This window comes from Grampus griseus (genome assembly GCF_964374135.1).
Source record: "Grampus griseus genome assembly, chromosome: 14".
NCBI lineage: Eukaryota > Metazoa > Chordata > Mammalia > Artiodactyla > Delphinidae > Grampus > Grampus griseus.
In genome coordinates this window covers 58,792,294-58,817,831 of record NC_139008.1, presented here as the reverse complement: position 1 = coordinate 58,817,831, position 25,538 = coordinate 58,792,294, and the positions used below count along the sequence as shown (strand labels likewise).

The following is a 25,538-nucleotide window of genomic DNA, read 5'->3' as shown; positions in this document are numbered from 1 at the left end:
CTCTGTCTTGGCAACTATTCCCAGGCCTAAAATGTCACCCCCTGTGCATACTTCTTTTGGGGCCAGGTGCTGTAATACCACAAAGTGACCTTGCCTCCAAAAAGAATGAGTTGAGCCAAAACCGTTCCTTGGCCCTTCTGTAAAGGATTGGGCATTCTCAGGGCCCTGGAGAACAAAAATCCTGCTGGCCTCTGGTATCCACTGGAAGTTTTATTTCTTTAGGGTTTTATCCCAACCAGTTGTTTAAAAACCAAGAAACACAGACCTGGGGGGGTAGGGATTGGGAACTGCACCTCCCTCCTCCTCACCATGGACGGCAGTGGGAAAGAGGGAGGGGACAGGAGAGATGGCTAAAGCAAGACGACAGCAGCAGTAATGGGGGCAGCTACACCACAGAGCCAGCTCCCTCCTCTCCTAGGCCCTGGCTACAGCCCCTATGGCTTGGGGTAGGGGGGTGGGTAGAACCCACCCCAGGCCCTCTCCATCCCTCCTCAGAGAGCCTCCTTGGGGGCTCAGCCCATTTCTTCCAGCAGGAGACTGAGGCACACAGAGAGGAGGAAGTGGGAGAGGAGGATGCTGGAGAGGCAGGGAGGTGGCACAAATGAGGTGAGAGGTGTGGGCGAGGCTCCAGCTTGGAGGCCCTTGGACCCTCCACCTCCATGCCCATCCCTGGGAAGGGTGAGGAAGCCACACCATCACGCAGCATTTGAGGAGACGAGGTGGGGTTTAAGGCTGAGAGGCCCCGAGGCAGGTGGGGGCGAGGGCCTCAGTCGAAGCCGTGCCAGTCACTGTGCTCTGAGTCGTATTCTAGCTCAGCACCCACGCACTTGACACCATCTAGCAGCATGGGTGTGCCGTGGTGTCGGTCTGCAAGGCAGGTGACAAGTCAGTATGCCAGGCTGGACCCTGGCCCCACCTACTCCAAGGGGACTCCTCTACCTTCCCTCCCGGCTCTGCTAGGGGATGGGGAGAAAGGCACCCACCAAGGAGGTTGGGGATGGGCCGGGACAAGGATCCCTTTTTCAGACTCAAGGAGGGTGGAAACTCCTTGCAGCCAAGTTGGTGCCTCCCTCCTCTAGCCAGACCCGGGCCTCGAGCTCTCACCCATGACGCGCGCCTGCACCATCACGCGCACGCAGGTGCCGGTGCCACCTTCGCAGGCTAGCAGCATCTCCTCCTTGAGGACGCCCTCCTTGTGCGCTGAGTACTCACACTTGATGCTGTAACCTGCCCGGGCGATCAGCACCTCTGCGGCCTCCTGCCCCCACCCCCCAGCACTCACTGGCCCCCACCCACCACCAAGACCTCCAGAGGAGCAAGGATGGCCCAGGACCCTACCCCCAGGGCTGGGCGCATGGGCCTCAGGAACTTCCCATTCTTCATTGAGCTCTACATGCCTCTGCCTGCAGGCCAGAGGTCAAACTCAGGCTTCCAAGAGGTGGGATTCCCCAAAAAGGCAAGCAAGGAGAGAGGGTGATGGGGAGGGGAAAGGAGGGCAGGGCAGGGCTTGAGCAGATCTGGTGGCAAGAGGCCTGAGGGGGCTTGCTCAATCCACTTGAGGGTGAGGTCATTAGGTAGAGGTAGAGGGAAATGAAACTGAAGCTGGGGCTTCGGTACATGGTGAAACTGATACCCTAGCCTTTGGGAGAAGGGGGGGCACTAAAGCTGGCAGGGTATAGAGAAGCAGCCCCAAGCCCAAGCCCAGGTTTGGCGGGTGATGGGAGGTAGCTGCCCAGAGTCCCTGAGGTTCCAGTAGCTTTTTCCTGAGGTACAGGCAGAGGGAGGGCTAGAGGCCCAGAGCCAGTTCCTCAGTGGCTCCCACTGTCCCATTAAGGTAACTATCAGGCAATGAGCAGACATAGGCCAACTGTGTGAGCCCATGGACTTCTGTTCAGGGAGTGGGGCCTGGGGTATGGGACCTGCCAAGGTGCCACACTGCAAGGCCATAAAGAGGCATCATGACCCCTGATTGCTAAGCTGCCCATCAGCCCTAGATGGGGGAAGGAAGTACCCCATGCTCTCACTCCCACTCACACCCAGGCCCTGCTGGAGGAGGGCAGGCTTCCAGCACCCCAAGCAGGGTACGCACCTTCTGGGATGGGCATGACGCTGAGGAGCTTGAGGTGCAGGCTGGGGACAGGTGCCTCTCGGACCTCCTTGCTCAGCCTGCGCACTGGGGGCAGAGTGAAGGTAATCTCATACCTGTGCAGGATCTTCAGGAAGCCAACCTGCAGCAGGAGGGGTGGGGGAAGGAGGCACCTTCACTTATAGTCTCCCCCAGGGCCCACCCAGGTTGTGCCACTGATGATCCTGTGGGGCCCTATACTTGCTTCCTTGACAATCCCAGGGTAGCCTGACTCCCTCCATCACTCTAGTTGGTCCACACCCCTGGCCGGGTAGCTCTAGGCCCTTTCTCCAAGGACCCCATCCCTACAGCTTGGCCCACACACTCCTCAGCATCTGTCTCATGAGCCCTGAAGTTCCTTGGTGGCCATTTTATAGATGATGAAATGGAAGCTAGGAAATGACTGGCTGAAGGCCACAGTGTGGTCAGGGTATAGTCCTCCCTGGACCTCTTGGCTACTGCTGCCACACATGGCACACAGCAAAGCACCAGCCACTGCCCACAGGGGAGGCTCAAAGCCTCACGACACAGGCCATCCACCTGCTCCCACCACTACCAGCATGTGGCCAGAGCCAATAGCCCAGGGACTCTGGTCCTCTAGTCATGGCAGGGCCACCAGGCAACACAGATAGCACAAGATGGAGGATGGGACAGAATTAGAAAAACAGACACTAGACCAGCTGTGTCAGTCCAAAGCTGGCCCACAAGACTGGCACCAGCCATGGAACCTGGGCTCCGGCCCACCCTGCTGGCATGTGAACATGGATTCCTGCCTGCCCACTCAAAGGCTCACTGTGTCCAACAGCCCTGATTCACAGCCCGAGCAATTTCTGTTGTTCACACACAGAGCTTGGCCATCCTTGGAAACTCCAGCCATGTGAAGGGTCACAGGCCAGGGTGGCTGTTGGGCAGGTAGGCTGACTGGAGTGCCAGTCCAGGAGGTGCAGGGGCGCATGCTGTATCCACAGCTCACATGCACACACACTCCTGTTCAGTTTCAGGAAATGGATGGCCCTGTCCTTTGGGGGAGCAACTAGCCTTTCAATGAGATCAGATGATGTCACTGCATGATAAAGCTCAGTCCCTGTGGCCCCCACACTCTGCTGGTAGAGGGCACACCTCTCAAGAGGACTTTCTGGCTGTACCTGCCAATGGTGACCCTGTGATCCAGCTGTATCACTTGCAGAATTTTCCAGGGGAAATACTCAGAGATGTGCAAAAAAAAATACTCATCACTGCCCTATTTATAACAGTACAAAACTGTAACACCAGGAATAGGGAACCAGCTAAATCAATGATGATACATATAGTGGAATACCAGGCAGTTTTAAAATCTCGTGGAAACCATCAGGAGATGGTTCACAACAGAAGCAAGCAAAACACAGTGTGTACACTGTGATACCAGTTTTTCATTTTTGGAAACAAAGCTAAAAAAGAAACTGGAATAACACACATCAAAATATTAACCGTAGTTATTTCTGGATAGTATGATTGCGGGTACTTTTAAATTTCTTTATAGTTTTTTCTATCTTCCAGATTTTCTCTAATTACATGAATGGATTTTGCAATGGGAGGCAGGGAGCTATTTTTGAAAGTTTGGGTTAATTATGTTTATTCCCTTGGGGAAGTTGTCAGCTCTTGGAGGAAGAGCAAGGGTTTTAGAGTTGGGCAAACAGGTATGACTCTGGGCCCCTCCTCAGGGTGATCTCAATAAACCAGAAACCATCCCGCATCCTCACCACCATGCCCTCCAGGGCTCAACTCTGGAGCCCTGATTTATTGTCCAACCTGAGGGCCTCAGTCCCTGTTTCCCTCCAATCCATCCCCTCCAGAGACTTCCTCCTGCCCCTCCAAAGTGGATGTGGGATCCAACTGTGTGTGTCCCAGCAGCAGAGGAGACAAGAGTGTATGAGATGTGGCCACTCGGAGAGGAGGAGAGGGGAAAAACATGGGGGTGATAAATACTACTGCAAAGAGCCTAAATCAGCCAGAGGTTTGGCAGAGAAGAGTAAATAAAGTCACACCTTGTTATCAGCATAATTAGCCTTACACCTGAGTGACATACATACATCCTTCCATTTCCAACTCTTTGGGGTATAAATTGTCTCTACTTCAGAGAAGGGAAACTGAGGTGACCTGCCCAAGGTCAGAGCCAGAATAGCAGGCCTGGACCTGAACCCAGGCCTGTGACACCACAGCCTTGACACCTGCCTTCCAATTGCAATGGTTGGGGTGATGCCGATGATAACAACAGCTCCACTCCCATTCAAGTAACATCCTAAGTCAGTGGTCCCCAACCTTTTTGGCACCAGGGGCTGGTTTTGTGGAAGACAATTTTTCCACGGACCAGGGGGTGGGGGTGAGGTGGGTATGGTTTCGGGATGATTCAAGTGCATTACATTTATTGTGCACTTTATTTCTATTATTATTACATTGTAATATATAATGAAATAATTATACAACTCACCATAATGAAGAATCAGTGGGAGCCCTGAGCTTGTTTTCACTTGCCACTTACTGATAGGGTTTTGATATGAGTCTGCAAGCAACTGATTTATTATGGTCTCTGTGCAGTCAAACCTCTCTGCTAATGATAATCTGTATTTGCAGCCACTCCCCAGCACTAGCATCACCGCCTCAGCTCCACCTCAGATCATCAGGCATTAGATTCTCACAAGGAACATGCAACCTAGATCCCTCGCATGCGCAGTTCACAGTAGGGTTCCCACTCCTAAGAGAATCTAATACCGCCACTGATCTGACAGGAGGTGGAGCTCAGGAGGTAATGTGAGCAATGGGGAGAAGCTGTAAATACAGATGAAGCTTCGCTCACTCGCCTGCTGCTCACCTCCTGCTGTGTGGCCTGGTTCCTAACAGGCCATGGACCAGTAATGGTCCGTGGCCTGAGGGCTGGGGACCCCTGTCCTAAGTGCACTCATCTTACCACAGTCTCACACTTCCCATTTTACAGATGGGGAAACCAAAGCCCAGGGAAGAACAAAGATGTGCCTATGGAGCCAACTTAGAGGAAATGGAACAGGCTCAGGAAGCCAGGCAGGGCCAGGGAGAAGACAGATGGAATGAGGCTGATGATGGGGGGGGGGGGCGCGGGGGGGCGGGGAAGATGCACACATACCTTGACCAGAAAGCTGCTGTCGCTCTCTTGGGTGACCATGACCACAGAGTCATGCAGCTTCTCATCAAAGTGGACATGGCTCTGGGAGCCTTCTGCATCATGGCCTGTCGCAAAGCGGATACTCCGGACTCTGGGCTTATTGCCTACGAAGAGAGTGGGAGAGGGCTACCGGGGCTGTTGCCTTCACCTATCCCAGTAAACTACTCCACCGTGTCACCTCCCCGCCCTCTGCGACTGCCCTTCACATCATCCAGCATCCACTGCTGGGCTAGGCCACATCCTACTGGACAGTGGCGATCAAAGGCTTGAGGCTCCCACCTGCCCCTACCTGCTCAGTCCTCCCACAGAAAATACTCATCCTGAGAGAGGGTTTGTGGGGGTGGGAGTCAGGGATTAGCTAATATGACCCTTCACTTAGAGGGAATGGGGCTAACAGGGAAGAGACAGTCCTCCCAACTCCAAACACCAAGCAGTGCAGGACTCAGCCCCAGTCCTCAAGATACCCTGCCCCATGCTCTCCTTCACAGTGCCAAGCAAGCTCCCCATCTCTGGGATCTCCTCTTCCAGGTCTGTCAGTACCTGAGGCCCCCTGCCTGCCCCTCCTGCTGACCCAACTTGAGAGGGGAGAAGGGCAGAGACAGGAATGGGCTCTATGGGACCTGCCTGGGAGTGGGAGAAACAAACAGGGTCAAAAACCACACTCAGCCCTCCTAGGAGGGGCCGCAGCTGCCTCTAAACCTCATCACTGATCACTGGCAGGTAAGAAGGAAGAACCCAGGGGAGCCTCCAGGACCCCTCCCAGAGACGCCTTTCCTCCTCTGCTTAACCCCTCACATGGCCCACGGCTGTCTCCAGCTGGGTCAGGTTCTCCAAGGCCGGGAAGTCAGGGATTAAGGCAGGCAGAGCGTGGGAACTGGGCTGAGGGCCTGTACCGGGGGAGGCTAAGGCTGAAAGAGGCCCATCTTGCCAAGAGCATGACCCCAATCCTCTCTGACCCCCACAGCCCCTAGGGCTCCCAACAGCCCTACCCAGAGTCCTTTTGGTGAGAAGGCCTGGGCCAGCCCTTGCCTGGGTTCTTGCACACTCAGTGGAGGGCCAGGGGGCCAGCCTGGCATTTTCACATTCACTGCTGAGCCCCCCAGACTTGATCCTCATATATCCTACCAGGCCTCTCTTGCCTAAAACCTTCTATGAGCACTTCTAGACTCTGAATGAAACCCAAATTCCTTTCCACAACCTGCTGTGGCCCTACCCACCTCAGCAGCCTCAATGCTCACCCAAAGCCCCCTGTGCTCCCCAACCCCCACAGTGGAACAGGGAGGCTGGAACATGGGGCCATGAAGGCACACACCTCCAAAGACCAGCACACCATGGAGCCAGCAGGGGTACCCGGGTTTGGCTTGGGTGTCCCCAGAACAAACACTGGTGTAATGTAATTAGTACCTCACATTCAGACAGACACACACACATACTCACAGCCAACGCAGGCCCCACATGCAGCAATGCCCCTTCCCACCAGGGCCCGCTGGAAGATGCTACAAACCCCGCCAGACCAGGCAGGCACTCACCTTTGTTGGCTGCAGCCATGGATGCCCTCCCTGCCACAGGGTGAGACACGCAGCTCCTGCCAGACACCACTGGTCAAGCTCAGCAGCTTCCCATGCTCCAGGGACACCAGCAGAAGCCTGATGCATGGGGAGTGGGGAGGGCAGGGGTCAGGGTCACCAATGGGCCTGTGGCTAGGGGAGAGCAGAGAGTTCCCTTTAGGAAGGACCCAAACCCCTGCTGCTCTCAGTAGCCCAAGTGGTACCTGCACCCCCTAGCAGAGGGGGCTTCTGCCCCCCCACTCCTCCACCCACTCCCCACATTCACCAAGAGCCCTCACCCTTGCCTGACACACTACTGACCCAGGGCCTGGCCAGCATGTACTGAGCTGCAGCTTCTGGGTGCCAAAGCACCAGCACAAGCCTCTTGTGCCCAGCCCACCTAAGGCTGGTGGGAAGAGGCAACCAGCAAAGGAAGGGGACTTCACTGGCACTTTCCAGGGGTCAGTTCTGGTGCTGGTGACCCAAAGGTTGGCCCATCCCAGACACACAGGCTGTACCATCCTACATCCAGAGACCACAGTATTCACGTGGCACAAGTGGGTCCAGGTCAGAGTTAACAATATGCTTGGAGGGGGGCAAATATGGGGGCTCACATAATAAAACATGTCCTCAGAGCTTTCCCTCCGAGTGATCGGTCAGGGCCATATACAGAACAGATACCCATGAAGGGGTTGCCGTCCATCGAAACCCACCATTCAGACTCTGGCTTGATTACTATCCGGCTGGCCTCCCAGCTCAGCTCCCCAAGGGCAGCCTCAGGGCAGAGACTGTGGGAGGCGCCTCCAGGAAGCCTGTGTGAGCAGCCAGGCCTCTGAAAGACTGGGCTGAGACCATCTCAACATCAAAAAGAATAATAAGTGCAACTGATGGAAACAGATGGAATTACATAAAATCAGAGCATTCACAGAGATTACAAAAAACGGGAGAAAGCAAAACAAACGAACCCAAATCCTCATTTGTCACTACTGACAGTAGCAATGCCCTAACTCTCTACTGGAAACTGGCAATATAGAGAACTAATTCAGCCTCTCTCTTGGCCTTTCCTATAACCAACTTGCCCTGGTGGTTAAAGGACAGCTCTTCTTTAACAAAGGAATGACCAACTGCTAAATAATTCTGCAACCCCCAAAACACAAATGCTAGGAGCAGCACTAATCAGTGGGTGCTAAACCAGTAAGGCAAAGGTTGAAATGGATGCTCACATATGCGCAAGTGCCACTGACAGATGACCTAGGGTTAAAGGGAACGAGTTTGCAATGGAGGGATGTGACATCAGTCAGTCTTGCATCAGTCAATCTCCTCTCACTCAGAGTGGGACAACTGGACACACTGATGTCTACTGATGTGAGGCAGCACCAAGTCACAGCAGTGCTAACAGGGCAGCCCCACCCCAAATGTCTAACCTGCATCTAACAAGCCCCTAGAACTCCAACCTCAGCTTACCAAAAACACAGAGGCCAGCAGAATAAATGACTCCACGAGAAAGCAAGGAGACAAACCCAGAAGGCAGGATATTCTACAGGACAACTGACCTAATTTTTTTCCAAACTGTAAGAAGGAAAATAAAGGAGGGAGGTGGTTCTAGATAAGGGATGGGCCAACTACAGCCTGTGGGGGCCGCCACTGTTTTTTGTAAAGTTTTACTGGCACACAACCGTGCTCATTTGTTTACGTGTTGTCTAAAATTGCTTCTGTTTTTTTTATTTGTTTGTTTGTTTTGCCTTGCCATGCTACTTGTGGGATCTTAGTTCCCAGACCAGGGATTGAACCTGGGCCTGGCAGTGAAAGTGCTGGGTCCTAACCACTGGACCGCCAGGGAATTCCCTAAAACTGCTTTTGCACTAAAGCAAAACTACTTTGAGTAGTTGCTACAGAGGCCACATAGCCTGCAAAGTCTATAATATTTACTATCTGGCCCTTCACAGAAAAAGTTTGCCAACCGCTGTTCTAAATTAACACACAAAGAGACCAAGAATGGGAAAACTGACCTCGTTTTTTCCACCACGTCAGTTTCAAGAAGAAAAATAAATGGGGTAGGGGATTTCTAACTATCTCTAAAAAGAGACATTTAGGGGATAATTGGGAAATAATGAGTGGGACTGGATCTTAGATGACATTAAGAAATAAAAGCTGATCAGTTAGGTGCGATAATGGATTTGGATTACGTAGAGAAGTATGTCCATATTTGTCAGAGATACACACTAAAGGAGAGATAAGTGAACGACGTTGGCTAGTCCAGGGAATGAAGAGACTAGCCAACTTGGGGTGGCCTCAGAGTTGGGCCTGTGGAGGGCATAACCTTGAGGCCCCTCAGGTGCCGAGCTGCCCTGAGAGCAGGCCTCACCTCCCTCCCTACTTCCCAATGCAAGAGAAGTCCACCTAGGCCCAAGCCTGGCCTCAAGGGCAGGGCAAACAGCCTGGGTACCAGGAGCCCACATACGAGGCCTCAGGAGGTACAGGGAAAGGCAAGGCTTGGGTCTCAGGAATGCAGGAGCGGCCAGGGCAGAAACAGCCCCAGGTGAGTACTCTGAGGTCACTCCCAGAAGGGCAGCCCCTGAGCCCTGGAATGCCTAGCTGTCCCAGAGAGACTGGCCCCTGGAGAGAAGCCTGCCCTACCCTACCCACTCCAGCCATCCCCTGAAGCTGTGGACTCAGAGCATGTGAAACATGGCCAAGAGCAAGGGGCCAAGAGCAAGGGGACCCTCCTCCTACCTTGGGCAGAGGCTGCTCCAGCCACACCTCTGCAGCCAGGGGAAATGACAAGAGGCCCCCATTTCCCAGGACATTTCCTGGGAGGCCTGGATGAAACTCAAACAGTGGCTGGTAAGCAAAGGCTCCTGGGGCTCTTCATAAAACTCTCTTCACTTCATAAAACCCCAGTACACACAGAGTCCGGTCCCTGTCTTCCTCCCCAGTCCATTGCCTGTTGCCTGCCTGCCTGCCTGCTTTAACCCAGGCCATCCCCTCTGCCTGGAATAATCCTGCCTCCCATCCACACCCTAGCCTGGGTCTCAGCTCCAGAGGACGTTTTTCAAGGTAGCACAACCCTATCCCACCACCGCCCATCCCAGGATAGGCCTGAAAATCTTCAAAAAGGATCCCCTTTCTCACTTCTGGGATCATTTGATATCTATGTCCCCCACCTAACAAGGGCGGTGACTGTGTTTTTGCCAAACGCTGTGTTCCCAGCATCCAGCCCAGCACCTGGCAGGGAGCAGCTGTGTTCAGTTTATATTTGTTAAATGAATGAATGACCAAACTAAGTGGAGCCCAAGCATGGGCCTCAGCTGGGCCCTCTAGGCAGATGTGGCACCAGGGCCCAGAGGCTCTCAGAAGAGCAACCGCCCCACCTCATTCTTTAAGCCAACCCCTGCCCTGGAGGGCACTCCCTTCCCCCCATCTCGGAGTAGGGCCCCCCGATGGGCATCTTCTAGCCTGGCCACAATCAGCTGTTACCTGCCCCCTCAACCTTGAAATGGAAGGTCCACTGAGGGCCGGACCTGCGTCTCTTGCACTGCCCAGAGCTCAAGACAGAGCAAGCACTCAGGCACTGCCTTGTAACCCTTGGGCAATGAGAACGCAGAGCGAGGAGGCAAGTGACTTCAGGGGCTCAGAGAAGGCTGGAAAAAGCTCCTTTCCTAGCAGAAAGCCTCTCTGGTCGCTGTCCCCTGTGAGCCAGACTCTCGTCCACGCACAATTCTTCATCAGAATCAGGAGGAGATGGCATTGGGCCACAACTCCCGAAGCCCCCATAACTCCCGAAGCCCGTGCGCCTAAAAAGCCCGGGTTCCACAACAAGAGAAGCCAACACGCTGAGAAGCCCGTGCACCTCAAGAGTAGCCCCTACTCGCCGCAACTAGAGAAAGCCCGCGTGCAGCAACGAAGACCCAATGCAGCCAAAAATAAATTATATATAAAAAAAAGAAAAACAGCTCAAGGGCTGAGGGGCCTCCCTCTCCCTTCCTTCATCCTGCCTTCCCCTCCCCACCAGGTCTCCAGGGATTGCCAGAGGGCAGACTGCTGGGAGCCCACTATGCCCTACAACCAGAAGGACTCATAAAGAAGATGTGAAGAATATACATCCCTCTCGAGCAAAAAAAAGACACCCCCACCTTTAGATGGGCTGGCAACAGGTCAGGGGTGGTACCACAGAGAGTTACAGGATGGGGAGGGCTGGGAAGCTGGAACAAGGGCCTTTGGGGACTCCTTCAGCTCTCAGTTAATCTCAGGTAAATTGGCGGAACCTTCTCTCTGGGAAACAGAGCTCCCAGCTCAGATCCCTCTCAGCTTTAGACAGAAAGGCTGCTTCAAGGTTATTCTACCCAGGGAAGGGCTCAGTCAGGCCCAGTGGCGCCTCTGGCACAAGGAGCAGGACAGGGAAATGGCAGCTGGGCAAATGGACAGATGGACAGTTACACAGGAACCCAGAGTTCTCAGCCCCTTAGATTCCTGCCCTGCACACAGAGTGCTAGCTGCTACTCCAGGCTGTCCCACACTGGGGCCCAAGGCTGAAGGGAGGGTCAAAGACAGTCTGTCCATGGCAAAGTGGAGCTCCAGAATCTGCCACCCTCTTGCCCTGTACCTCACAGCTGCATCCCCACAGCACGTCTCTGCAGTCTCCAAACCCCAGGCATCGTAGGACCAGCCCCAGCTTGTCCTCTGCTTTGTGGCTAGGAACAAGCTTCTTGGGGCCTCGTTTCTCATTCATTCCTAATCCACATTCTCAACCTGTTCAAGGACTTTGAGTCAGGAACTCTACAATCTTCCATCCTCCCCACCCCAGCCTAGGACTCAGTCATGGCTTAAGCACTCAGTCCCACAGAAGCCTCTCATCAAAGCTCAAGCATGTAAAAAGAGCACCCACTGAGGCCACACTAACCTGCTGACTCCAGGACCTGACATAGGACTGGGCCCACATACCTAGAACAAGGCCTGGAAAGACAAGGCTGAAGGTCAGGAGTGGTTGTGACAGTTTTATATCAACTCAGACTGGATATGACTCCATTTTCTCCTCCCTCCAGCAGGCCAAAGTTGCAAGGATAAGTATGGGTGTTCTCTCTCTTAAAAATGGGTGGAGGGCTTCCCTGGTGGCCCAGTGGTTAAGAATCCACCTGCCAATGCAGGGGACACGGGTTCGAGCCCTGGTCGGGGAAGATCCCACATGCCGCAGAGCAATTAAGCCCTTGCGCCACAACTACTGAGCCTGCGCTCTAGAGCCGGTGAGCCACAACTACTGAAGCCCGCACGCCTAGAGCCGGTGCTCCACAACAAGAGAAGCCATGGGGCAATGAGAAGCCCGCACACCGCAACGACAGAGTAGCCCCCACTCACCGCAACTAGAGAAAATCCACGTACAGCAACGAAAACCCAAGGCAGCCATAAATTAATTAATTAATTAGAAAAAGAATGAGTGGAGCAGGGGTGAACTCAGGAAGGGACCCCCACCATCTCCCACCCTCCTTTCTCCCCAAGAAGTGCTGCCCTCCTCTCCCCAGCATCTCCTCCCCACAACCTCTCAGGCCCGCAGCTAGAGGCTGCTCAGACCCCTCTAGCCTCCAGACTGCCTGCCCCACCCAGGCCCCAATTAGTAGAGGCCAGGCCAGGTCCAGCGGGTGACAGCTGCCTCTGACCTTCTTCAACTCCCTGAGCAGAGAAACGCCCTACCCACACTTCCCAAGGCCAAGGTTCAAGAGGAAAGGCAACCCAAGCCCACCCTTCTCAGTCCACCAGGGTTCCTGCTCACTAACAGGAACACTGGTCCAGAACCTAAACGAACCTTTCCTGCTCTGTGACAAAGGGGAAGTGGTGGCCAAGCTCCCAGAGACATCAGGGGCCTGGGTATAGGAATCTATACCCTCTCCCGCCTCCATCCCCGTGGGTGTGGCGCCCCCATCCCCACCCCATCCTCATCTTCTAAGGGGACAGAGGAGTCTGGACGCCCCCCCATCACACTCCTCCCGGGCTGCGAGGCGTCGGCTCTGTCCCTCATAATCCTGTGCCGTCCCCACCCTCATCTCTGCTGACGCTGTTGTCTCGGGAGCCCGTACTCCCCGATATCACAGCCCTCCTCCCTGAAGGTGCCGAGCCACGCGAGGTTCAGAGGCTACTCGTCCAAGGTCACACATTGAGGCGATGACAATGGAGGGCGGGCGCGGAGTTGCTGACGGCGCTGACCCCATTTGGCCCCCGCCCTCACTGTGTCACACGTGCCCCCGACAGCGCCCCCCGGAAAGCACTCTAGCTCTACCACCTAACGGTCACCTGCGGCCCTGGGGCCTGACATCTCCCCAGCTCAGATGCCAGGGAGCCCTCCCCGTCCCGGGCCCGACAGCGGAACCCTCCAGCCCCAGCCGGATGGGGTCGCAGGCACCGACTACCCAGAACAGCGGCTCCGCTGGGAGGGGATCTCCGCGAGCGGGGCGGAACCGGGAGGTGGCGGAAGGAAGAGCAGTCTCACCGTGCGGGGAGCACCCCGAAGCCAGGAAGGGCAGGGACGACCGCGACAGCGGCGGCGGCAGCTGTGGCGGTGGCGGCAGCCGTGGCGGTGGCAGCAGCAGCGGGGTCTCAGCGCAGAACCAGAGGAGAGAGCCCCGCGCCGCTACCGCTCGCCTCAAGGGCACACCCCCACCTCCGCCCATTGGTCGACCGAAGGGGTGGGGCGAGGGCACTTCAGACCAATAAGCAGGCCCCAAAGAACCGCCAACGGGCGTTGCGCCTCTGCGTCACCTGCAGGAGCCCCTGCGGCTGCGCCGTGCGAGCCCACGCCCCGGGGACCCGCAAGTTCTCGCGATGAAGTCAGCCAGGGCGCTCTCCGTGGCCAGGCGGCAGGATACCGTAGAAGCGAGAGAAGGTAGAAGCGCCCTTAATAGGCCCTACGCGTGTCTACTTTCAGCCTGGGGCTTTGCTCCTCCTGTCTCCGCCCAACCTGGAAGGGGCGTCCCCTGGGCTCTGTCCCTTGAGCGGCCGTAGGGTGGGGCTCAGAGCTAGGTGAGGCACCTGAAAGTCGCCTTCCGAGGCTTCCAAGCCCGCATTGGCAGTCGATACGGGCATCGCTAGGTCCTGTCCAGGAGCGGAGGAACCCTCCATTCTTCCCGCTCTGCGATCGCCGGGTTTCGGCATCTTCCCCTTCCGTCCCATCCCCCTGCCTCGGAGGAAGCGCTCCCGTGAGGAACTGAGACGCGTCCTGGGTGCCCTGCCGGCCCGGATAAGAATCAGAACAAAGAAGGCTCGCGGGGTGGGGGGTGGGAGAACTTGTGCAGGAGCCGCCGGGGACCGCAGCCTCTGCTCTCGATCTCCACGGAGGCGGTCGCAATGGCAGGGGGATGTGCCTAGTTCAGCGCCCCGGGGTGGGATGTGGGCGCCTGCACAGAGTCTGGGAGCAGAAATGTAGCCCTCGGATCTTTAAGGGTTCTAGCCGCTGCTGCGCCTGCAGGTCCTTGAACAACACCCCCTCCCGATTTCGCTGGCTGGAACAGGGTCCCTAAAGTACCCGCGGGGAACGGTCCCTTCTTCCAACATAACTAGGAGAGAAATGGTATGGGCAGCTTAAGGCCAGCTTCCTTTCAGAAAGAGCGGGGTCACTGCCTTTGGGGAGCCCCCAAGGCTCCTACCCTCCGCTGGATCCCTGTGGCCCCTAACATATCTTCGGGTCTCTGGTGAACACACTGTCGGCAAATTAATCTTCATGAGCTATTGTTACTATTGAATCCTCCCCTGTTCCAAAACGCTCTGTGCTCTGGGACTGTCTCCAGAAGAGCCTCAGACTTTTTAGCATCATTTTGGGTGATAAGTTCACACTCTGAAGTTTGAGATGCTGTCCTCCAGCATGGTCATTGGGAGATTTCTACATTCTGATCCCAGCCCATCCACTCTTGCCAGATGCTTTCTTATTACCCAACCCACCATTCCATGTGCCCCGGTATGCCTCCCCCACAGTTGTATTCACACGTCTATTCTATTCCTCAAGCTCTAAAAGTGGCAGACAGTGCACCCAGAGTAAGCTATAGATGTATTTTGTTTAGTCCACATGGGGCTTTAAAAAATTATTCTTCCTCTTCCTCCTCCTCTGCTTCTTCTTGTTCCTCTTTTGAAATATCAGAAGATCTAACAACATGGACTCGATTCCAGCCTGGCACCAAAGGCTGATGGCACCAAAGGCCATGGTATCTTGGTCAGGGTTGAGAGTCAAGCTTGGCCTTGGTCCACAGAACTTGGGGTCAGTCTGTGGGCAGGGTTGGGAGTCATACAGAGGACAGGTTTAGGGGTGAGTCCATAAGCAGGGTTGAGGGTGACTATGTGGCTACATTTGGTGAGAATCTGAAGCCTGGGTTTGTGGTTGGGTTTGAACAGGGTTGGAGGACACTGTGAGGATAGGTTTGGGGGTCAGTCTAAAGCCAGAGTTAGAAGTCAGGCTGTCCTAGTGCACAAGACCTAACCCCTGGTGGTATCATCAACCTACCAAGCAGTGGCCACTTCAGGGCCCAGCTACCACGAGTTGAGACCCACTCTGGGCCCACAAGGCTCTTTCACTTAAGGGGTGGGGTGTAGCACAAGGGGGACAGGAAATCCCCCTCAGAGAACAGAAGGCAGGCACAGGAAGGAGAGCATACCTTTAATGGGGGCAGCCCAGACATTCTTAACATAACCCCTGTGAGGGGAGGGCAATTGGAACAAGCACAGCCCATGTCTTCCCCACTCCTGGCTGAGCTCACTCCTCACCCCTTCAGCTGTTGCACTTTCCAGCCTCCAGCTGGGTCCCAGGTGAGTGCCCAGGAGGGGCGAGGAAGCCCCTCAGGTGTCTGGGGCAGCTTCCCCTTTGGCCCAGGGCACAGAGGACTAGCCTGGATGGAGACGCTGCTGTCATCAGAGCTGGGCGGGGACCGGGTTCTAGGGGTGCGGACCGAGCTGGGGAACCACCCCCCAAGGCCCAGCACAGGGAGCACCAAGGCAGAACCCCCTCTGGTGTCAGGCACTGCTTTGAGGTGCATGCCAGGTCTCTGCATGTGGCTTCTAGGTTCTGGAAAGCAGTCCATTCTCCTGACCCGGATGGAGTGGAAGGAGGGGGCTCAGTCACGGGGCTCAGCTTGGAGGGTTCCTGTCCCGCTGCCCCCCATGCTAACTCACACCCCAAGAGAGGGGAGGCGCTCTTGTCCCAGGAGGCTCATTGGAGCCGCTGGCTCACCGCTGCTTACGCTCCGCCCGCTGGAGCCGCCGGGAGAGGTCTTCGATGCGCACGTTCTTGAGCTGGAGCAGGTGCTCCAAGCGTCTCACCTTCATCTGCAGGACCTGGGAGGAGCCCCATAGAGGTCAAGCCTGCAGCCTGCTGCCCCCGCCCCTGTGTTTCCAGGCCCCAATCCCCCAGCGCCTTCCCAGTGCGCCCTCACCTGCACAGTCTCCTGCAAGGTCAACAGCTCCTGCTCCTTTTCAGCAATCTGGAGGACGAAGCTTCGGTCGCCCTGCAGCGCCTGGCTATACCCCAGAGGCCGGGGCACAGGCAGCCGGCCCACCCTGGGGTGAGAAGCAGCTTAGCCCAGGCTTGGATCTTGGGCCCCACCCTCACCCTTCCAGTGTCCCTCGACCAGGCCTTCTCTCCCCCCCACCCTCCCCCACCCATCCCTGACTTCCCTACCTTTCCAGGTGCAAACCTCACCCTCACCTCCTAGCCATGTGCATAGGGAGATTACCAGGGTTGGTGAGGTCAGGAGCTCCCAGTTTCCTTACCTGAGCTGCCCCCCTCCCTGGGGGTCTGGAGCACCTTCCCCTCGGGCCTTCTGGGAGAAACCTGAGACAAGGCAAGTGTAGGAGTAATCCTGATGGAGCCCTGTTTTCCTGTCTTCCACCTCCCCACACCCGCACCCCTTCCCCCACAGGAAGGAAGGACGGGAGGAAAGCTCCTCCTGGGAGGGAAGAAAAGTAAAGGCCACTTTACCCACATCTAGTAAAGGCCACTTTACCCACATCTAGTAAAGGCCACTTTACCCACATCTATGTAGTCAGTGCCATCCTGGGGAGCCAGCTCCTGAAAGAACCCCCAGGGTCTGCTGTGAGCTCAGGCTGCCCACCCGCAAAGAGCACCTCCCCCCGCCCGCCCGCCAGGCTCCCTTTAGCCAGGCACCCTTCTCCCACACTTATTGCTGAGGCAGAGCGTTCTGCTGCCTGGGAAACTCCCCCAGAGCAGTGCAAGAAACTTGAATGGGGTGGCACCTGTAAGGAGCTGGTGCCCTGCTTCCTGCGCCTCTGCTGCTCCTCCAGGCACTGCCTCAGTGGAATGAGCACCAGCTCCACCACGCCTGGGGTACACTGTGCAATCTTGCGCATCACGTCATCTGGTACAGAGAAGCTCAATTTGTTCAGCACCTTCCTGGGGGGCAGACACAGGGATGGTGGACTGGCTCCTGGGGGGGATGGAGTGAAGGGTTGGGGGATGGAAAGGGGTGCAGCAGTTGCAGCCCTTCAGTGCACAGCCTTGGGGGAATGGAAGGGCACCCAACCTGAGCCCAGTGTTTATATGTCTCGAGGGTCCTTGTCACCTCCCCAAAAGAAGAGTCGCTTGATTTTGTTACCAGACAGATTCTGTCTGCATTGTCCCTTCCCAGCCAGCCACCAGCCTGGACTGTGGAGACCACAGGAGGTGGAGGGGCTGGGCAGACCTTCCTGGGATCCCAGTGTAGGGGCTGGAGATCCCACTAGTGTGCCCAGGTATTCTGCTACCTGTTCAGGTGACCCCAGTTGCTCAGCTTCTGCTGGAGAGAGTTAGCAGGAACATAATTGTGCATCTCCACCATCTTGGGGAAGTAAAACTTGATGACCTCTGCGACCAGGACTGAGGGAGAGGGGGTGGGAGCAGACATGGAAGTTGTAGAGATGGGTAAGGAAGAAGGGGGAGGGAGAAAGAATGGGTGGGATGGGAGAATCAGGGTTTTCAGAGTGGTGGGGCCAAGCGGAGAGGTGAAGATGTGGAAAGGGGTAAGGATGATATGGAGGTGAGGTAAGAAAGCAAGATCAGTGATCAGCCAGAGACAAAAATTCCAGCACACCCCAAAGGAGCTGCACTCCTTTGCCATTAACTCGGGGCATATAAAAACTAAGGTCTCTAGTCCTCTATGAGTCTCAAAGAGAACGCTTCAGGAGGCTGGGGCCTCACTCTAGGAATTGACATAAATACACACACACACACAAAATGACACAGAGATGCAGAAACATACACAGACACATACTTCTATCACTGGAGTTCTAAGAGACAGTCACCAACACACACACACAGAAGCACAAAGTGTCACCAATATACACACAGAGAGGTGCATACTTCTATTATTAAAATCCCAGGAGACAGTCTTGGACACACACCTACACAATCACAAAGAAACATATGCACACAACATCCACACTCATACATACAGGACAGAACATGTCAACACACATATGACCAAACACATGCTCAGACTCCCACAAGACAGATATATAGAATAGAAGAATAGGCATGCACACACACAGAAATGTACAAATACATACACAGAACGCATCTTAGTCATTAAAGTCCCAGGAGGGAGTCACAGACTCAGACACACACACACACCACATGCATAAAGGATAGAACATGTATACATAATATGGACACACACATGCCCACATACCCAAGATGCACACTTCTACAACTGAAGTTCTAGGAGATAGACACCCCTCCCACCAACCCACCCCCGCCTCCGCCGCCACAAGCACACAAGCACAAGAGACATGTATGCACACACACCCCGTACACCCGTACATACAGGACAGAACGCGTAGACACACAAGGACATACAGAACACACCCAGACGCGCACGCGGACACACACACACACGCTGGAGCTCACACGTCTGTCACATACACACACACACACACACACACACACACACACACACACACACACACGCTGGAGCGCACACCTCCGTCACTGAAGTCCCGGGAGAGATTTCGCTTGGGCCGGGACAGAGGGATGTTGTCTACCCACAGGTACAGTTGGTGCAGCGCTTCCTCGTCCACGCTGCCCGCCATTGGCACCCTCAGAAAGGTCAGGCCGTTCCAGCCGTGCAGAGTCCAGGCCCAACCTCACGACCCCTCAAGAGCTTCCTCTATCGCCACTGCTGCCACCCAGATCCTCCTCTGCCTCTCTAACCCAGACTCACTTTCCAGCTGGGAGCGGCCATATTGTTTTCTGAAACCATGGCAACCATACTCGAGTCGCCGGGGGAGCAAGGGCTTCTGGGAGTTGTAGTTTTCCCCCCTCCAGCTACCTCCTCTCAGGCCCCAGCTTTGAAAAGGCGGTTTGTCTTGTCCACCTCCCAAGAAATCACCTCTGCCAACTGCTCACCAGACATTGGCCCACTCTAGGAACTGCCAAAGCCAACCAGGCCTCCAGAACCCCTGCATCAGTATCCTCAGGACAAGGAAACTCCTCCAGGGTCCTTTAGCAATCAGTCCCAAGTGAAGTCAGCATCCCAGTGTTTGTCAGCTTTATTTGGTGGTCCATTGTTAATCACCAGCTGCTTCACATCTGGACTGTGTGGTAGGCTGGGTGACAGTGCCTCCTTGCTAGGTCCCTCCTCAAAGCTCTGTGCTCACAGGGCCATCCCCACACCACTGACCCCCACCCCCCAAGTAGTGTCCCAGTGAGGCATTTTATATGTAACCCAGACTCCCAGGGAGAGCACCAGAGCTCAAGGCCAGTGTCTTGGGCAGGTCATTTATAGTCCTGAACCCTATTTCCTCCTTCATGAAATGGGGATGGTTCTCACCTACCATCCCTAAGGAGTAATACAGAGAATGGGAAGGGTATTTACAAAAGCCCTGTATTTGGGGACTGGGGGAACAGGGGTTAGTTATAGGTACAGGAGCTTCAAGAGCTCCTGTAGACACTTCCACATCCCTCATCTCCAAGAGCTATTCTTCCATGGGTTAGAAACTGAGTCAGGGGCTTCCCTGGTGGCGCAGTGGTTGAGAATCTGCCTGCCAACGCAGGGGACACGGGTTCGAGCCCTGGTCTGGGAAGATCCCACATGCCGCGGAGCAACTAGGCCCGTGAGCCACAACTACTGAGCCTGCGCGTCTGGAGCTTGTACTCCGCAACGAGAGGCCGCGACAGTGAGAGGCCCGCACATCGCGATGAAGAGTGGCCCCGCTCTCTGCAACTAGAGAAAGCCCTCGCACAGAAACGAAGACCCAACACAGCCAAAAATAAATAAATAAAAAGCTTTTTTTTTAAAAAAGAAACTGAGTCAGTAAGCAATTCCTTTAGGAATATGGTTAGGGTTAGGAATTCCTTAGTAAAGGGGCACTTCTAGAGTCAGCCTGGGGAGAGAGCTTGCTTCTGCCACATACTAGTGGTTTGGCTTTGGGCACATTACTGAACCTTTCTGTTCTGTGTTTCTCATGGTTTTACCTACTTCACAGGGGCTTTGTGAGCATCTAAAGTACTTAGCATAGAGCCTGGCACACAGCAAGAGCCCTATTAATGCCAGTTGGTGTTATCATTAATGAGATGATCTCAGTTCCAGCAAAAGAGGTGTTCTTGTTGGCAGGAGACAAATGGAAGTATTTGCCTTGTTGGTATTTGAGGTGAGGGCCTTGGGTTGGCCAGGGGCATCTGGGGAGAAGGCTACTGCTCCCACATATTTACTCCAGAGCAGGCCAGGGGGTAGGCTGGGCTTCCTTGTCTCATCCTCCGGGGCTCAGATGGGAACTGGATGGGGGCCAGGGTGGGGGCTGGGAATCCCAACTGCTTTTTTGCTTTCACTTAGTTCTGAAGCCTTCAAGGTCTTAAGGGAATCCCTGAGAGTCAGAGGTACGGAAGGGAAAGTCATTCCACCTTCTTGTTTAAAAAGATGACTTGGATAACTGCCTGCAACACCCCCCACCCCACCCCACATTCCAGGGTGGAGAGAGGAGGAACTGTGAGGAGGTGGGGGCAGGGAACCACAGGGGTGATGTGCCAGCCTCAGTAGAGGTGGGAAAACCGGTTTGGGGCCCAGAGCTGCTGGCCTGCTCAAGCTCAGGCCCTCCCCTCACTAGAACCACTGGGGCCTGAGGGCCTCAGTGACAAAGGGCCCGGGAGGGGCGAGCTGGCCCTGAAGAGAAAGGTTGGGTAGGATCAGCAGAGGGCCTGTCCTCACCTTTGGATGGGGGCGGGGGGGGGGGGTCCAGAGGGTACCACACAGGGAGTGGCTAACCTCTTGGGGGTGCAATGTGTCCCCAGCAATTTCACCTCCATCCTGACACTGTTCCCAAGGATAGCCACCAGAATTGGAAATGCCAATCACTGAAAGGCCTAGAGGACTCCCTCTTAAGGCACCATACAAGAGATGCCCTGTATGCCCCTACAAACTCCAACCTGGACCACAGGAGCTGCCCCAACACTCCTTTCTTTCTGCCCTCTGACCCCTCTCCTGCAGGGATCTTCTTTAATGGTCCTTGATAAGCCTAGTTCCGAGGTGCCCACAGTTTAATTTGGCCCTCCAGGGACTGTTGGCTCCCTCCCTCCTGTCCCAGCCAACTGACCCAAAAGTTTTAACCCCAAAGCAGTGCAAGGCCCAGCTTGCTCAAACCCACCCCCAGGCAGGTGCATTGAAAATCCCTCCCACCCAAGCCTAGGCAACACTTAGATATACATGTTGCCCCTCACCCTGGTCAGGGCTTGGGCTGTAGCCACTCTCTCAACATTTGTCCCACCAGAGCAAGGACCAAAGGGAACCGGGAAAGAAAGTGTCCCCAAGACAGACGCAAGCCCAGACCATGAAGGATGCACCCTTGGCTGTTAAAATGTCCACTCCCACAAAAGGGGGGTGGACAGATTTATTGAATTCAGACTGGGAAAGGAGCAGCTGGATGGCTGGACTCTGGGCCCAGCCCCAGGACCCCTGCCCAGGATAGGGCCCTGCCAGAGAGGGAGGAGAGGCATGGGGCCTGCAGCTGCCCACAAGGGAAGTGCCCATTACCACTCCTCTGGAGGGCCTCTTGAGAACCTCCAATCTGGAAAGAAAAGCAAGGGCCAAAGTAACATGGACTGGGCCAGAGGAAGGGGTTGGGGAAGTGGGGAAGCAGGCAGAGGCAGGCCCAGGAGCCTGCGGTTAGACTGTGCTTCTCAAGGCGGCCTCGGGGCAGGGATGCGGGGCTGCCAGCCTTGTGGGGTCCTAGGCTGGACTTTTCTCTGGAGCCCTTCCCAGAATGGCTTTGGGGTCCCCCCCACCAAAGACCTGGTGTGGATGGCAGAGGGGAGAGGCACTCTCTGGCCAGGAGCTTCCAGGGTCCATCCCTGGCTGCTACTGTGGCCTAGTCCACTGATGGCACGGTGTGGTAGCACCGGACAGCTCCCCACCCTCCCCACCTGGTCCCCCAAGCCCAGGGGCAAATAGGGAGGAAAGAGGATTCTGAGAAAGAGGCAATAAGCAGGCAGTGAGGCTGACACCAGCCCCAGGCCCTACCGCGGTGACTGGGCCTGTCACAAGACCAGGAGAACATCACTAAAGGATCTGGGGTTCCCCACTCTGGCTCCATCCACAACAGCTGCCCAGAGAGTCCTCTGCCCTGGGCTGGTGCTGCCACATCCGGGTTGGAGGCATGGCTAGGCCCAGTGGCTCAGCTTTGATGTCCAAGACCCCGAACTCCTGCCTGCCTGGCATGGTTCTTCCTGGTCACGTGGACCAAGTCGTGTTCCAAGTGGAGGATGTGGCTTTGCACACGGTCATCAATGGGGAAGGAGGTGAGGTACCTCTTGACCATAGCAAAGTAAGCCATGGCCTCCCCAAAGCTGGGTACAGGCACCTCATCACCATCCTCATCATCATCTTCGTCATCTTCGTCCTCCTCCTCATCATCTTCCTCTTCTTCCTCACTGTCTGACTCAGAGTCCTCCTCACCTTCCAGGAAGTGGAGGGTAGGGCACCGGACCTCCTCCTGGGCACCATAACCCCCGAAGCTGCCACCAGCCTCCACTACTCCCTGGGCCCAGTCCTCAGCCTCCAAGCCTTCAGAAGAGCTCTCCTCCTCCTCCTCTTCCTCTTCATCACTGTCATCAACATCACCCTCCTCTTCTACCTCCTCTTCTTCCCCCAGCTCCTCTCCTTCCCCCCCTTCCTCCTCTTCCTCACCATCTTCCTCCTCCTCCTCCTCCCCTTCACCCTCCTCTTCCTCTTCCTCTTCCTCCTCCTCTTCCTCCTCCTCCTCCTCTTCCTCCTCCTCGCTCTTGAGGGCAGTAGTGATGGTAGCATTAGGGCCACCCCCAAAGCCAGCCTCACGAAAGCAGGTGGCTATGTCCGAAGGTTCCACAGCCTGCCAGGCTGCAGCAACGAAGTGCAGGGCCTCCATGAGGCCTAGCTGCAGGCCTGAGCGATCCTGACCCTCTAGTGCTGCCATGGCCTTGAGCAGCATAGCCTGGCGGTAGTGGCCCTTCACCTGTTGGACCACTCCACGCTCCAGCGGCTGCACGGTGCCTGGCGGGAAGTAGGCCAGCTGCACATGCCTCAGGCCCGAGGTATCCAGGGACTGGGCTGCCAGGCGGCCAGCCAGCAGCAGGACTCGCCGAGATTCTGCAGCCATGCGGGTGTCCAGGGCCTTCAAGTACTTGGCCAGGGCCTGGGTGGTGACACCACCCTTAGAGTTGGCGGTGTAGTCGCAGGGCAGGCCGGCTTGGCCTGCACGGGGCTTAGCGGACTTGCCGGCTACAAGTGGGGGAAGCTTCTCACTGCCATCTGCATTGGCGCACAGCAGGACACTCAGGCGCTGGGTGGCCTTGCGTGCCCGTCCATCACTGCCACACAACCCCGCGGCCTGGTCGGGCAGGAAGTCGTACCACAGACTGGTCTCAGTGGCACTGAACACGTCCTGGGAGGCGTAGCCCTCGGCCACCGACGGCGGCTGCTCCTCCCGAGCGCGCCAGCCCGTGGTACCCCCACCGCTGCCCTCCGAGGGCACCGTGGGCGGGCTGGCGGGCGCCGCTGGGGGCCTGGGGGCAGCGCTGCGCGACCGGGCGCGGGCCACGCCGCTGCAGGACACCACACCGTGGCGCCGGCGGAAGCGGTCCAGCCAGCCGTTGGAGGCAGTGAAATCGTCCATGCCCAGCTCCTCAGCTATACGCAGAGCCTTCTCCTTGAGGATGATGCCCTTGACCGGCAGGCCAGCGGCGCGGATCTGCTGGAACCAGGCGATAAGCAGCCCCTCGAGCTTGTCGTAAGGAGACAGCTTGTTGGTCTTGCGGCAGGTGGAGGCTACACCGTACTTGCGCTCCGACGCCAGGATGGCGCGCTTGTTCTTCAGGATGGTGCTCAGCGTGGACGGCGGGATGTTGAAGCGCCGCGCGATCTCGCCCTTGCGCAGGTCCGGGTTCTCCTCCACCTCCTGGATGATCCGCGACTTCTCCCGGAACGTCAGCTGCCGCCGCTTGGGGCCCATCCCGGCGCGCCCCCCGCCCCGGGGCCCGGCGCCACCGCCGCCGCCCCGGGGCGGGGGGCCCGGGCCCACGGCGGGGGGCACCTGGCGGCCTCTCCTGCTCGCCCCGCCCGAGACAAAGCGGCTCGCGGGGCGGCGGGCGGGGCGGCGACCCGGCCGGGCCGGGGGCACCTTCGGGGGCGCCGGCGGGCGCGGCGCCGGGCGGCGGGCGGCAGGCGGCGGGCGCGGGCGAGAGCGGGAGGCGCGGGAGCGGAAGGCAGGAAGTGCCGCGACGCGGGGAGCTGGGAGCGCGGCGAGCAGGGCGGAGCGGGTAGAGCGGGATCTCGCGGGAAGCGCGGGGACGCCCGGCACCGCCTCCAGCCCTCCGTGCCCACCCTCCTCCCCGCCCCGGACCGACCGCGCGGGGGCGCTTCGGCCTGCTTGAACGGCCAGCGCTCGGGCGTCTGGTGACCCGCCGGCAACGGTGCGGGCCGGGGCGCTGTGCCCGGCCTCTGCGCCGGGTGGGCAGCCATTTGTTGCTTATAAAGAATAACAACTATGTTTTGTCTTTTTTATTTTATTAAGGTAAAAATAACCCACGTTTTTTGAGGAAACTGAAAAGTAAAGGAAACTAAAAAGCACCTTTCACCCCAACACCTGGAGAGATGCGCAGGTCACATTTTGATACATGTACTTCCAGTCTTTTCTCTAGGCGCATGCAGTTTTCTTTAAAAATTTATCGCATAAAACTGGCATCAGACGATATAGACTGTGTATTGGCATCTCCTGCTGTTTTACCTGGCATCAAGTGATGAAAATATTGCCTTACTGATAAAGTACTACCAACAAACTTTTTAATAGTTGCATATTGTTCCAATTATGGTTGAACACTAATCGATGAGGCCTATTGTTACATATTTAGGTTATTTTTATAAGCAACAGTATAGTTTTAAATCTGGTTGATGATGATCCCACAATTCATAGATAAACACTGATAACATCTCGGTGTCTCACTTTCTGTGCTGTTCCATGCATTTAGCCATAAATGTGTTTGCACCTACAGAAATAATGTCATGTATGTACATAAGCATACATACATACAAATCCCTGAAACCTCTTCCTCCACCAAACACATAAACATGACAAATTCTTTAAACAATGAATGAATTGCAGTGTTTTTTTAAAAAAAAATCTTCAAGTAGCCTGAGGAGTAGGCAGAGAGGAAGGCTGTGACCCAGAGGGACAGGCTGAGGATCTGGGGCTGGATGAGGCT

At 56.0% G+C, this 25,538-nt stretch overlaps 3 protein-coding genes across 4 annotated transcripts; all 3 read right to left on the bottom strand.

The window, feature by feature from the left end:
• Positions 1-197: 197 nt before the first annotated feature.
• On the bottom strand, positions 198-13,487 carry ADISSP (adipose secreted signaling protein). Of its 2 annotated transcripts, none has more exons than XM_082671300.1 (6): positions 13,326-13,487; positions 6,830-7,000; positions 5,262-5,404; positions 2,090-2,228; positions 1,105-1,227; positions 198-867 (listed from the first exon to the last, which is right to left on the bottom strand). In XM_082671300.1, the coding sequence occupies exons 2-6, from the start codon at positions 6,846-6,848 to the stop codon at positions 767-769; spliced, it is 525 nt and encodes a 174-aa protein (XP_082527426.1). In that variant the 5' UTR covers positions 6,849-7,000; positions 13,326-13,487; the 3' UTR covers positions 198-766. The 2 variants fall into 2 exon arrangements, with proteins under 2 accessions (XP_082527426.1, XP_082527425.1); XM_082671299.1 differs by having other exon boundaries at positions 6,830-6,946.
• A 2,538-nt stretch (positions 13,488-16,025) lies between these two features.
• SPEF1 (sperm flagellar 1) lies at positions 16,026-18,901 on the bottom strand (the record flags this gene model as incomplete). The annotated part of the gene is made up of 7 exons (XM_082670836.1): positions 16,026-16,153; positions 16,252-16,375; positions 16,589-16,649; positions 16,847-16,886; positions 17,072-17,228; positions 17,579-17,690; positions 18,793-18,901. 7 exons carry the CDS (start codon positions 18,899-18,901, stop codon positions 16,046-16,048), a joined length of 711 nt encoding a protein of 236 aa, XP_082526962.1. The 3' UTR covers positions 16,026-16,045.
• A 2,929-nt stretch (positions 18,902-21,830) lies between these two features.
• On the bottom strand, positions 21,831-24,307 carry CENPB (centromere protein B). The gene has a single exon (XM_082670300.1). The coding sequence runs from the start codon at positions 24,287-24,289 to the stop codon at positions 22,478-22,480; it is 1,812 nt and encodes a 603-aa protein (XP_082526426.1). The 5' UTR covers positions 24,290-24,307; the 3' UTR covers positions 21,831-22,477.
• Between the last annotated feature and the right edge of the window lie 1,231 nt (positions 24,308-25,538).